Source organism: Chaetodon trifascialis, chromosome 4, assembly GCF_039877785.1.
Source record: "Chaetodon trifascialis isolate fChaTrf1 chromosome 4, fChaTrf1.hap1, whole genome shotgun sequence".
Lineage (NCBI taxonomy): Eukaryota > Metazoa > Chordata > Actinopteri > Chaetodontiformes > Chaetodontidae > Chaetodon > Chaetodon trifascialis.
In genome coordinates, this window is record NC_092059.1 from 17950807 (window position 1) to 17963464 (window position 12658).

Below are 12658 nucleotides of genomic sequence, written 5' to 3' on the forward strand. Positions count from 1 at the left end.
GTCAAGTCACTGTTGATGTCTGTTCATTGTTATGTTGCATGTTATGCAGATTCAGCCTGTGCTTATGGTGGTGGCAGTGCCAATAAAAACCGCTGCTGGATTCATGTGAATTGGGAAACTTTTAAGAGTCTTCTTTAAAGAGAATAGAGCATGTGACTTGCTATGTCGATCCTTTCTTATTGCTAAAATGTGTAATACAACTCAGTATTCAGCTGTTCAATGAAAGCTCAAAGTTCATGAATGAACAGAAAAACTGAAATTTATTAATGCAGGTCAGACAGTTACTGTACAGCAAACGGCGCTGGAGACTAGCCCAGGAGAAGACTCTTTCCATGTAACAGGACTGTGGTATTACAGCACACTGTAAACTACATGGCACACATCACACTCCTAATCCCACTCACCGCCTGCATTTGCATCATGGAACACAACTGTTAATTAGAGTGGATTATAAATTGGCAGCTGTGCTCTCAGCAACAATAATCACCAGTTAAAAAACAAGTCTGCTCTGTGATCAGGATAACTTTTGAACGAAACAAAAACATGTCTCCAAATAGTGTTTAAAATATCCATGTTGCATTAGTGCACGTAAAAGACGAGGAGCTTTCTCCAACTTGGCCTCAGTTTACATTAAACTGGTTGCACAACTCTGTCGCAGGTAACCAACAAGAATGATGCACGGTAGTGAATTAGGAATGTCCTGGAAATGCAAAACACACCTGGAATTCAATGATATTCAGCCGGTCAGCTCCCTTTCATCTCCTTTCCATTACAATGGTGCGTTTCCTGCAGTGCAGCTACTTGGTGGTCACCAGCGAGAGGACAGTGGTATTACTGGGAGGCTCCAGGTGGAAATGTGTGACACGGGCTGCTGGAAATGACGCTCAGCAGATCTGTCTGTGAGATCGTGGTTGTTGTCGAGGTTGGTTCAGGCCGCATGGAGGAAGACCACTGGGGACGGAGCAGAGGGGGAGTCTCTTATGGCACAGCTGACGCTGTCCGACATTTCAGACAGTCAGACGGCTTTCTTCTCTTCAGTCATCAACAGAAAAGGCAGCCACGTGAAGAAGAAACCATTTCAACTTCAAACACATGATTACAGTGCAGAACACACGCATACAAAAACACACACTCACACAAACAAGTACACATGGAGTCAGAGTCCAAAGGCTGATTTCAGTGACAACCAGAGAGGAGAGTGGAGGACATATGGCACCTACACTGCAGCCCTCGTTTTGGCCGATTGTTGCATTTGTCAACTTAGTGCACACACACCAAAAGCAAATGTATTCAGGTCAGTCTTTTGAGCTCATTTACACAAGCCATCATCTTCCCTTGCTGAATCTTAAGTAATCCCATTAGTGAGAGGTTCATTTGTCAAGCATATGTAAATTTTATTGACTATTTACACACGGGAGATTAAGGAGTCCACATGCTATACTCATTGCATAAAGAATGGATTAGGAAGTTATTGTTTTAACATGACAAAGGGAAAAGAAGGTGTTGGCACAGCCGTGCAAATGGCCTCATGACTGTTTGGCAATGATGGATGAGTAATGCAACTTAATCTTGCTGATTAATATTCTGCTACATGTTTATTTAGGGATGTAACAGATACTTCAGAACCTACACTGTATTACAAAATTGCCTAATTTAATGTGCTGACTCTGCTGCCTACAGTGTATTGTGAGGACAGTAACAGGTATAAACGCGTGAAGACTTTCAAAACTTCCTGTGGGTGTTGTCTGCATACTTTACATTACAGAGACAGACAGACTCAGGTTCTCTGTGATTACTGAGGTGGATTATGTGGCTCTCTCCAGTCTGTGACAGCACAGACAGAAAACATCAGGGCCTTTGTTCTGAGAGAGGAACACAATCCATGATATCTCCAGCTATAACAGCTGTTTGCAGACACCAGAGGCAGTTGGTGCAATTTAAAACAACAAAATCAACAAGGACAGATTTAAAAAAAGTAAAAATTAAACCGAGGTCAACCTGTAGCTTGTACACTTTAAAACTATTTTGGAAACTTCACATTATCACTGAAGATGTGTGCCACAGAAGGTGAAGCCTATGACTGTTGAGATCACAGCTTACCAAACTGTGCACAAAATAAAAATGCCAATTAAATACTTACAGGAATGAGATGGAACTGGGATTAAAACAACAAATCAGTGACATTGTGATGGTGATATGACACACCTTCCACACAGCGGGGACATTAAGCACATTAAGACCTCTGCAGATTGTCACTTTGGCTCGTCAGCGTTTGGACTCGACTGGATCGATCACACACTGTGCTTACGTCAACATCTGGAGAGATGACACTCAAATTCCAAAGGGTAAAAAACAAAAAAAAAAAACAACAAAAACAAACAAAAAAAACCATCATTAACAAAGAACTTTTCCTTGTGTTTTTTTTCTTCTCTTAAAGAACTGTACAAGATTATTACAAAAATCAATAATTAGTTATACATATTTATATGACAACATTGTTTACGTTATATTACTATAAAGAAATACAACTTTCTGTGTTGTTCTTTTTTAAGACTCTGAATGCAGTATTCCTTTTTCAGAGTGCTGTGGCTTTGTTGCGCTGAAGATGGTTAATATAGATCCCCAAAATTTTTGTGCAGTAAACATATAATATCTCTGCAGCTGTAGCAGTATCACTATCACTGAGAATATTGTTCAAATTGTGAGACTGAATCTGAGTTTCATTCTCAGCTAAAATGAATATAACTATGCAGTAGCAATGTCTGGCCACAGGGTGGAGCTAGATTACTCACCTACATGACAGATGCCATTGTGTACAGTATGTTAATTCAGCTTCCTTGTAATGAGAGTTCAGAGATCTAACTCAACAAGACAGCGTCTGCATCGAACACTGAACTTTTAACTCAACCTCAGTGATGATTTCTCGTCACCTGTCTCATCACCTGTGAGGCCGAGAAGGTCAACAAACACGTTTTAGTCTAAGAAATGTAAACATTAAGTAAAAGACAGGTGGCTGGTCCAGTCCCCCGCCTGTTTCCTCCCTCATCATCATCAGCTGTTTGCAGTCCAAGAAGCTGGTGAGCTCTGCTTTGCCACTGGCTGAAAAAAAAGGAATACTGCATTTCTCTGCTGCTTGTGTCTTCAACTTTGTTCCTCAGCTCGAGTGTGCATCCTGCAGGGGACGGACAGACGGAGGGACGGTCGTCTAGGCAGGGCCCTCCTTTGGAGAGGACGGGGTCTGGGACGTGGAGCTGGAGGAAGATGATGCAGAGCTCTTCAGGGAGCCCAGAGTCTTGCTGAGCCAAGAGTTCTTGGCCGCCTGGATCTCGTTCATCAGGACTCCCCGCTGGTGCTCGAGCTCCTGCAGAGTGACAACAGGCGCAGTGAGGAGGACAGCATGCAGTTTCTCATGTTCATCTAACACACTGTCATTTGTGTTGTGTTGTGTTGTGTTGTGTTTGTCAGACAATCCAGCACAAAACATACCTCCAGTTACACACGACACTTAATGACAACCGATAATTCAAATTAGCAGCAGACTTTTCAGAGCACCTGTGTAGTCTGATGCACTTGATGGACTTTCCTCTTGGAATATACCTCCTTATATGCGTCACATCCATGGCTGCATGTGCTTTCCAACTGGAGTGGGTTCAGGTGGGTTTGTATGGGTGCAGGGTGCAGTTGATACTTGTTTTTTGGTGAAATGTCTTGACTGCTATTGGACAGACTGCCATGAAGTTTGATACACATATCAATGTAATAGCTTTGATGATCCTTGATCTTAACTTTTCATCCAGTGCCATCATTGTACACTCCAATCAGCCTCAGCTGTACTCTGTTTTGTGCCAGTTAGAACTGTTAGCATGCTAACACAAAAGGATCAGTTGAGATACTGATATTCACTGCACCATGTTAGCACGCTGACATAGCGTTTAGCTCCAAGTGCAGCTGTACCTAAATAAAGGCTCACAGAGCGGCTAACATGGCTGTAAACTCTTACTGCCCTATTTAAACGATCTATAGCAAATTATCTTAAGTGCATGACACAAGTGCATTCAGGACTTGGTCAACTCCACTTTTCCTGGTTAAATGGCGCATAATCTTAATGCAAGGTAAGGTGCAAAGGGGTTGTGCTTGTCCCTCCATTAATCATAGGTGTGTTTTGGGTGTAGCATGAATTAAATCAATCAGAGTGCATCTATCATCCTCTTGAAAGCCAGCTGCACTTGCTGTTAAAGGCGCACTGCTTTTTAAAATGGTGGGTTTGGCAAGTGGGAGAAGAGAACGGTTTTCTGCTGAGGAAGCAGATCTGCTCGTGTGTGAAGTGAAGGCGTGCAAGCGGACCATCTAAAGGATCAGCAGGAATCTACAAAGTGTGGGAGGATATTACTATCAGACAAACGTGCTCTTCAAATAGCGAAAATACTGTTGGGCGATGGCGTAACTGCTCTCTGCTGCCTCAGGTTAGCAAAGCAGCAACGGTGCACCTGACTACACCTCATTTTAAGATCAGCACGGCAATGTGCAGACAGATAGGTGCAAGTACATTTGCTACTTACATAACGTGGGCACTCGTTGTGAAAATGATAATTGTAACTAGCACAAAGCAGATTCTGTTTCAGATTAGAGTTTTTCTTATCACTGTCTCTCCCTGCTGCTGCTGACCTGGATGCGACACTTGGCCTCCACCAGCTGCAGTTTGGTCTGTGCCAGCTCCAGCTCCAGCTGCCTCAGCTGCTCCTTCAGTCCGTCCTTCTCCTCGTCCAGCGGCTCTGTGGATGTCTTGTCCCTGCCGGGGGACGATGTCTGGAGGGACCCCAGGGTGCTGAATAGGTCCCTGCAGTGCTCACAGCCCATTACCTTACTCTGCATGGGTACATAAACACACACATATGTTAGCAGAGGTTGGTGGGTGAACAGACTGTATAGACATGTGAATACAGCTAAGAACACATGTTCTTGTACATGTGCACTCACAGTGTAACAGATATATCTCTATGCTGAACAACACTCCTGGTGTGGCAGAGCACTTGTCTGGCAGTGGGTGAAAATAATATTCATGATTGTTTATACCGTATTATTTACAGGCAATTGGGACTAAAGAGTTTCCTTGGAGTTTGACTTGCGCCTGGTGGCCAGGACCTCACAAGCAAACACATTCTAAACAGGTTTTCATAGATTATTCCTGCCTTGTACTCATTGCTCAAGGGGAAGTTTAATTTTCACAATTCATCCATTTCATCATCACTAAACGCACAGCCCCACCCTGAAACCCAACAATGTTTGCTGAGTGTAATAAAGTAATACAGAATTCAGCTGTAGCTAACCTGCTACAGCAGTAAATCATAGCACATTTAACTGGTCATGTGAGACATTTACAATAATCTCTGAATTAGGTTTCTCTTCTTATCCTCTCAGCTTCCATCTCTTGCTGGTCCTCATTAATGTGTTATGTCCCCCTGCAACTTCCCATTTCAACTGGCAATAAATTACACACACCCACAAAGAGCAACATGTCATGCTTGACAAATGAGCAGCGTGGGATAATTTGTGCAATCAGGGTCTTTATGGGTGTGATAGTGTACCAACCTGGGCTTGTCCTAACTGAAAGACAGACCAATCCTGTAAATCCATTTGTTTGGTAATTCAACATGTTGTGGCTTCACTTTGGAGCTTGAAAGTCTCTTAACTTGCTACTGTTACATTCTACAGTAGCTGTGCGTTACTCTCACCCTGACGATGTCCAGCTCCTCTTTTGTTGCAGCCTGCTGTTTTTCCAGCCTGGTGCTCAGCTGGGAGCAGATCTGAAACACGGAAAGGAAGTCAGGTTATACAAGAGCAGCACATTTCAACTACAACACAAGACAGACACTGAAAAATTCTTAGCTCGCGTTTCTCCAGGAAAACTCAAATGAGCAGAATGAACTTTATCTGTTTATCTTTTGAGTGTTCATCTTTGGCCTTTAGCTGGTCTGTAGATCAGTCTTTATTATCCTGTTACTCTGTGTAAACAGTTACTTTTTATAGCGGTGAAGGATGTGTAAAACAAATAAAAATGCTTTGGATAGTGCTATGAGCTAGTTGGATACGAACAGAGCTGCACTGATATGTTACTGCCAATGATATGAGCTTTATTTACAGAAAACTTGGAAAAACTAAATAAAAGGAAGTGCGAATAATATAGGAAAAATGAAAATGTAAAGATCATCAGTGAAAGGTTTTGTCTGCACTGTCTGTAAATGAGCAAATGAGTGAGGATGCTAACTTTTTTCTATTTCAACAGCAGATTTTACGGCAGATGGATTTAGGGGTATTAAAGCTGTCCAACCTGTTTATATTCAGCTATGATCGCTGTGGTTTTCTTGATCTCCAGCTCCGCTTTTTCCAGCTCCCTCCTGAACACTTCCTTCAGCTGAGAGGGACAAACAAAGATGACAAAACTATAAAAGTGTACATTAATGAGCAGGATGAGCTGACAGAACATTACACTCGAACATGATGGTAAGAATGAATAAGGTTGCAGTATACAGGCCATGAACTGTCACTGAACGTTTATTTATGCACAAACCTCACCAAAGCAAAATCCTCGTATGTGTAAAATCGTACTTGGCAATAAAGCTTTTTCTGATTCTGATTATTAAGCTGTTGGGCGACACTAATCACACAACTACTGAGCATCATTTAAAATGGTGTTCTGCTGTGACAAGGTGACCTACGGCCATTATAAGCCACCTGCTGAGGATGTTGAATTTCCTTTAGTCACTGAGTCATTATTAATGACCCAATTCTGCCTTTTGGTGGATTTAAGTGGTTTTGAGTCATCAGAATTATAAAATAGTGAAGCCATTAATCCAGCTTCCCAGGAGGCACACACTGTGCTGCCTGATTAAAAAGTATAATTTCACTTTTTTTTAATAACAAGTAAACACAACCAATGCAAAGGCTGCAAAGATCACTGCATCAAGTGACCAATAAGGCCTGTAGGTCGTTAAGGCTGAGCTTAACGAGGTGAGGGCAGATGTTACCTGAGCCGTCTCCTCCTCCTGTCGCCTCTTCTCCTCCTCCGTCTCCACCAGACGTTGCTTTGTGCTCAGCAGCTCTTTGTTTAAAACATCAGCCTTGTCTTCAGCCTGAGTGCACGTACGCACACAAACAGACAGAGACCCTTCACTTAACATCAACGCACAACCACCAGAGTGCACAAACACATTCAAATGGAGAGCAAGCAGAAGCCACGAGAGGTTTACCAAGCCCAGATTTGGGATTTAATGCCGACTTGATGCACTGGAATATCTGCATTTTTATAATCTTGTCTTATGGACTCATTAATACAGTTTTATAGATTCACACTGAGAACTGTCCAGCACAGCTGCAGTCCTCGGTCGTCTATTTAGTGCAATGCTTACATTATGAGCACCACAACAACAGCTGTCGGGGAGGAGCGTTTAATATCTGGAAACGTGTTTCTGCTTACAGCAGCATTTGTCTGTATGTTGCTGTCAGAGTAAGGGTTTTTAATCAACATCTGAAATTTCTCTGCCACAAAAGATTCAAGTTACAGCCCATTTCCAAAAGCATATGCATTTGGAGCATACACTGCTTCTCAATGTGCTCTCTATATAAAACAACATACTACATTTAAACAGAGCCTGACTGAGCAAATAAATAATCCCAGCACATCCGTTACATCAGCCTTTATGTGACACAAAGTAAACAGAATATACTGTAGGTTTGAAGGTGTCCTGTGGAGGCGCTGTGTTACCTGGTCAAGGTCGTTCCGTAGGGCAATCTTGCTGGTGACCAGTTCATGGGCCAAGTCATCATTCTCCTGTTCCAGCCGCATACTGGCCTCCTGAAGACGACGGTTCTCCCTCTGCACAATCACACACACATAAAAAACACACAGGTGTACAATGTATTAGTGCCTGTAAGGTAAATCCAAACTTGTAAAAATAATCATATATTAGCTGCACTTTTGATGAAATGATAATGTCAATGTAATTCTGGAATTAAATAAACAGTTTAGCATTTAATGATCACCGCACGACTTTCTGGGGATGTTACATAGACTTACATTTATTTCCTTGACACTTACCCGAACCATAACCACTACTTGCCAAACCCTAACTTTAAGTCTTAACCCTAAAATCCAGTGATTTACATTATTATTTACAGTGTGTCTTGTCCCCAAGGAAGGAGAGTCCCCACAATGTGACTGTGAAAAAAGATTTATGTCTTACTCACATGCTGACACAGACACACACACACACACACACACACACACACACACACAGACACAGACACAGACACAGACAGACACAGACAGACACACACACACACACACACACACACACACACACACACACACACACACACACACACACACACACGCCATCTAAAATTCCCCATTGTAGACCCTTAGTGGAAACTCATGATCAGTGGTCTGCCTGTAAACAGTCTCACATGACGGCCTCAGTGGGACAAAGCAGCTGTCACAGTTACAAGCCGTCACCTGACTCTGATATCCTGTCACTTTTGCAATGATGACCTCTTTTACCCCTGATTAACTAATTAACCACACACACATGCACACACACGCGCGCACAGATACATATGTGTGTGCACAAAAAGTATAAATAAGCTGCATAGTGCGCAAGAACAAAAACGCACATCACAAAGCAGAAATACACATGCACCTGAACATCTATACATACAGACACACACACACACACACACACACACACACACACACACACACACACACACACACACACACACACACACACACACACACACACACACACACACACACATGTCACACGCTTTAGAGACAGTTTGCGTGCTGCTCTTCAGATTAAGTTAATTACTTCCTGTGAGCAGAAAATTAATGGGTTTAATTTGGACAAACAGGAAAAACCAACAGTATACAGTCTCAGTGTGCTTAGTGCTGCAGTCATCCATAGGTCATGATTTAGACTGAAGAAACATCTGAGTCTTTATAGTAAAATCACACATAGTCTACCTTTTTATGTCTTATGTCAAGAGGTCTATCAATCCTAAAAAATATAAAAACTTGCACATAAACATTTCAGATTAGTTAAAGCCATAAGCATAAGAAACTGTAGAAAATGTGTCGCTGGATCAGAGGCAGCTTACCGTGCTGCAGTCCACAGTCACAGCAACGTCTTCATATGGAGCCTCTAGCAGCACACACTGAACTTAAACACATGATCCTGATAGGAGTTTCCCTTCCCTGCGTGTCACTCACCAGCCTCACTCTCTCTCCCTCTCCTATCTTTCTTCAACGCTTTGATTTCAGATTAATGACAAACATGGAAGGCAGCCAAGAGAAACGACGACTGGCTAAAAAAGTCACACAAACGCCCCAGACAGTACAAGACAATGAGAACATACCCAAACCTGGAGTGTAAACCTTCTAAAACTGTTGAACTGTTGTATAACAGGAAACACAAAGGAAATGAAATCAAAAAAGTCTTTCCTTCAAGAAGGGTATGAACGATTTCATCCTGTATTCATTAACAAACAGCAACACTCCTGTTTTGTCTCCTTTTTGTCCTCTGACTCAGTGAGAAAGTGTTTCCATTGGTTACAGAGGAGGTGGCTCTGATCCAGCACCTTATCTACAATAAAAGTCTTTCCTTCCCTTCAGAACAAGCAGCTTATAAAGCAACACCGTGTGCTCCACCGTACCACTCCTGCCTTGAGCACAAAAACAACGTGTAATTTATAGTGTTTCTTCTTGAGATGAAAGTTTTAATTTTACTTAAATGTTTAATAAAACCATTTCTTTTATTCTTGTCTCATTTTTATTTCAGTTTATCTCATGACGACAGTCCGACTGACTAGGAAACTGTTGGATTTTGAGATTTTTCACAGTCTAAGAAACACTGTTTTGGTCTTAGCTTGACCACCAATCACTTCTCAGTTTATTCAGTAGAGGTCAAAGGAATTCCATTTCCCATGCATACATCTGGAATTTGGCGTAAAATAGTGCAATGCCCCTTTAAGACATGCCTGTTGGCCTCAGACCAACTGCTTGGCCTCCAGTTTTCTGCTCATCCAAACAACTTCACACTCGACACTGTGCTTCCTTGGGTCCTGAGCAATACACCTGCCATGATATCGTCACGTCCACTAGTAATGCTACTATATAATGCTACTAATAAATACTGCATGCCCTGCGGATTGGGTCCTCAATGATATACTCGCCAATACATCCAGTGTGAAAATTGGGAGGGATGCCAAGCAATGACCTTCCCTCTCTTCCACCACCAGTACTACTGTAGTAGCACGGCTCACTATAACCTCTCCATATCCTAATACATTTTCAGTCCAGTCAAACTTCCTTGGTTTCCAGCAATCGGGTATATTTTGGAGATTAACTTAAAAATTTGTAACTATGCCTTTAAGTTTTACTTAAAAAATCAGCAGACAATAAAAACATGAGCTGAACAGCTCTAATTATGCCAGTTTCAACCCCATCCTCCCAGTTTCAAAGACAAATTTGAGGAAAAATAAAAAAAGAATTAAACTGCGCCCTGAAATGAATTTGGAAAAGCAAGAATGACAGATTTAATCCAAGAGGAAAGGAAAGAAATGCTGACACAACAGAGCGAATGAAAGATAGAGACGCTGCCTGTTGACAGTGTTTGTCTGAATCTCTAAATATCTGCCTCATTGCTCCGGTTTTTATTTTCTGAAGGTGAATCACTTTCAGCAGTGAGAAACCTCTGACAACACCCTGCAGCTTCACCCAAAAATAAATGTTACAGATGTTTGGGTGGATAATGATAAAAGTCTGTGCTGTGTGAAAAGTCACATTTCAAACAAGAACAGTGTCACAAATACTAACAAAGGTACAGTTTGATGAAGCAGTGTTGCATTGAAAAGAGATTTCTAATCTTAGAAACATGGCTAATTTTAGCACCAAGATGAGGGGCCGCGCTTTCAACACAACCTCTAAGATATCTCAACTTCTCCTCCAGGTTGAGTGAATGAAACAGCATACCACAAGCAGCAAGCGTAAGGAAAGTGAGATATCCTGTGTCTTAAAGAATGTGTGTGTGTGTGTGTGTGTGTGTGTGTGTGTGTGTGTGTGTGTGTGTGTGTGTGTGTGTGTGTGTGTGTGCGTGTGTGTACGTCCTACCTGGTATCGGTCAATGGGGTCCTCTTGTTGCAGCTGGCTCTCTCTCAGTGTTTGATATTCCTTCTCAAACTTCTTCAGCTTTTTGGTTGGAACCTGAAAACACCAGGCAGACTGTTGACACATGACACATGACACATGACAGTTACCTGATAAAATCCCAGCCCAGCCCATCGTAGTGAGTGAGGGGAGACACTGTACATTACGAAAGTCATGGTATTGTTCAGTAGTTGTCACTGAGATGTCTCCTCTGGCTCTAAAGTTCTCAGTGGGATTCAAACTAGCAACCCTCCAACAGCCTGCTTCTCTCAGCATAAATGTTACTTTCCTTTCTTCTCCCTGAGACACAAATACCACTTTGCCCCAAGAGGTCAGTCACAGCTACGAGTGAGGATAAAGTGTCACGTTCAAGGACAGTTGGATAGGTTTTAAAGAACATACTCAGTTGGTTCAGTCAAAAATACTTCAAGATGCTGGGCGATTTTCCTCAATGTGGACTTTGCTTGATGTCTCAGGTTTGAGATCACCAACATGAAAACAAACTAAAAGGTTACACCACGCAGCCAACACATAAACAGACAAGTCAAAACTAGCTGAGCTCACTCTGAAAATTGCATCTGAAATGTTGCGGTCCTGTGGTTCACGCTGCAGTTTCTATTGCACCATCTGTTCTATATACGTTCACGGTCAGTATGCGTCTCTGTATGTTGTTGTCTAAATGTGCCATTTTCACAGTAGAAATCAAGTTAAAATACCAGAAGACAAAAAAAGGGGTACAGCGCATTTAACTGTAAATCAGCTGCTCAGAGTAACTACAAATTGTTCTCAGACATCAGAAACTTTCAGTTTACACTACATGACCAACAGTCACTCATTTCCTGCTGATAGGAAAGACAACGGAAATTGAGATGACGTACAGACGAAGCTGTCTGAACTCGGTCATTTTCTAATGAAAGCCAACAAGAGAACTGTGCCTGACTGTGGTCCATCTAATACATTCATTAAGTAAACAATATGCAGCCCTGCCTGTTAAGTACAAAACGGGAGCATCTGTAAATCTAATGGAAACAGAAAGGGAAGCCCCACCACTGAACACAGGACTGGAAGCTGCCATAAGTCTTTTAATATACTCCATATACATATAATACAATATAAAGGTTATTCAGCCATTGATGGTGTTAAAGGTTTGTTTACATCAGCAATATTTGTAGTAATATTTCAAGATGGAGTAAAACAAGCTGGATATATTTTCAATGTTGTTGAGTGCAGAAAAACAAATATGGTTATGTAAACATTTATTTGTGTGGTCAAAAATACTGACTGAAGCAACATTTCTCAAACAACATTGGCAGAATCTCTTCTGTTCATTTTAATTAATGCTGTCTCAATAAGTACTCCACAGCTCGTCTCACTAACTTTTTTGAAACAACGGAGCTTGATGAAATCAGCCAGAGTCAGTTTTGAAGCTGTTTGAAGGTTGGATACAGACAGGCC

At 41.9% G+C, this 12658-nt stretch overlaps 1 protein-coding gene across 5 annotated transcripts in view; it reads right to left on the bottom strand.

Annotated features, from left to right (window-relative positions):
• Positions 1 to 237: 237 nt before the first annotated feature.
• Positions 238 to 12658, bottom strand: part of rabgap1l (RAB GTPase activating protein 1-like) — a 115755-nt gene continuing 103334 nt past the window's right edge. For all 5 annotated transcript variants that reach the window (XM_070960444.1, XM_070960442.1, XM_070960443.1 and 2 more), the window contains 7 exons: positions 11168 to 11260; positions 7763 to 7873; positions 7026 to 7130; positions 6329 to 6412; positions 5733 to 5804; positions 4666 to 4866; positions 238 to 3361 (listed from right to left, as the gene is read on the bottom strand). In XM_070960444.1, the coding sequence (XP_070816545.1) occupies positions 3206 to 3361; positions 4666 to 4866; positions 5733 to 5804; positions 6329 to 6412; positions 7026 to 7130; positions 7763 to 7873; positions 11168 to 11260 (822 nt within the window). In that variant the 3' untranslated portion in view covers positions 238 to 3205. The remainder of the gene's footprint in view (positions 3362 to 4665; positions 4867 to 5732; positions 5805 to 6328; positions 6413 to 7025; positions 7131 to 7762; positions 7874 to 11167; positions 11261 to 12658) is intronic.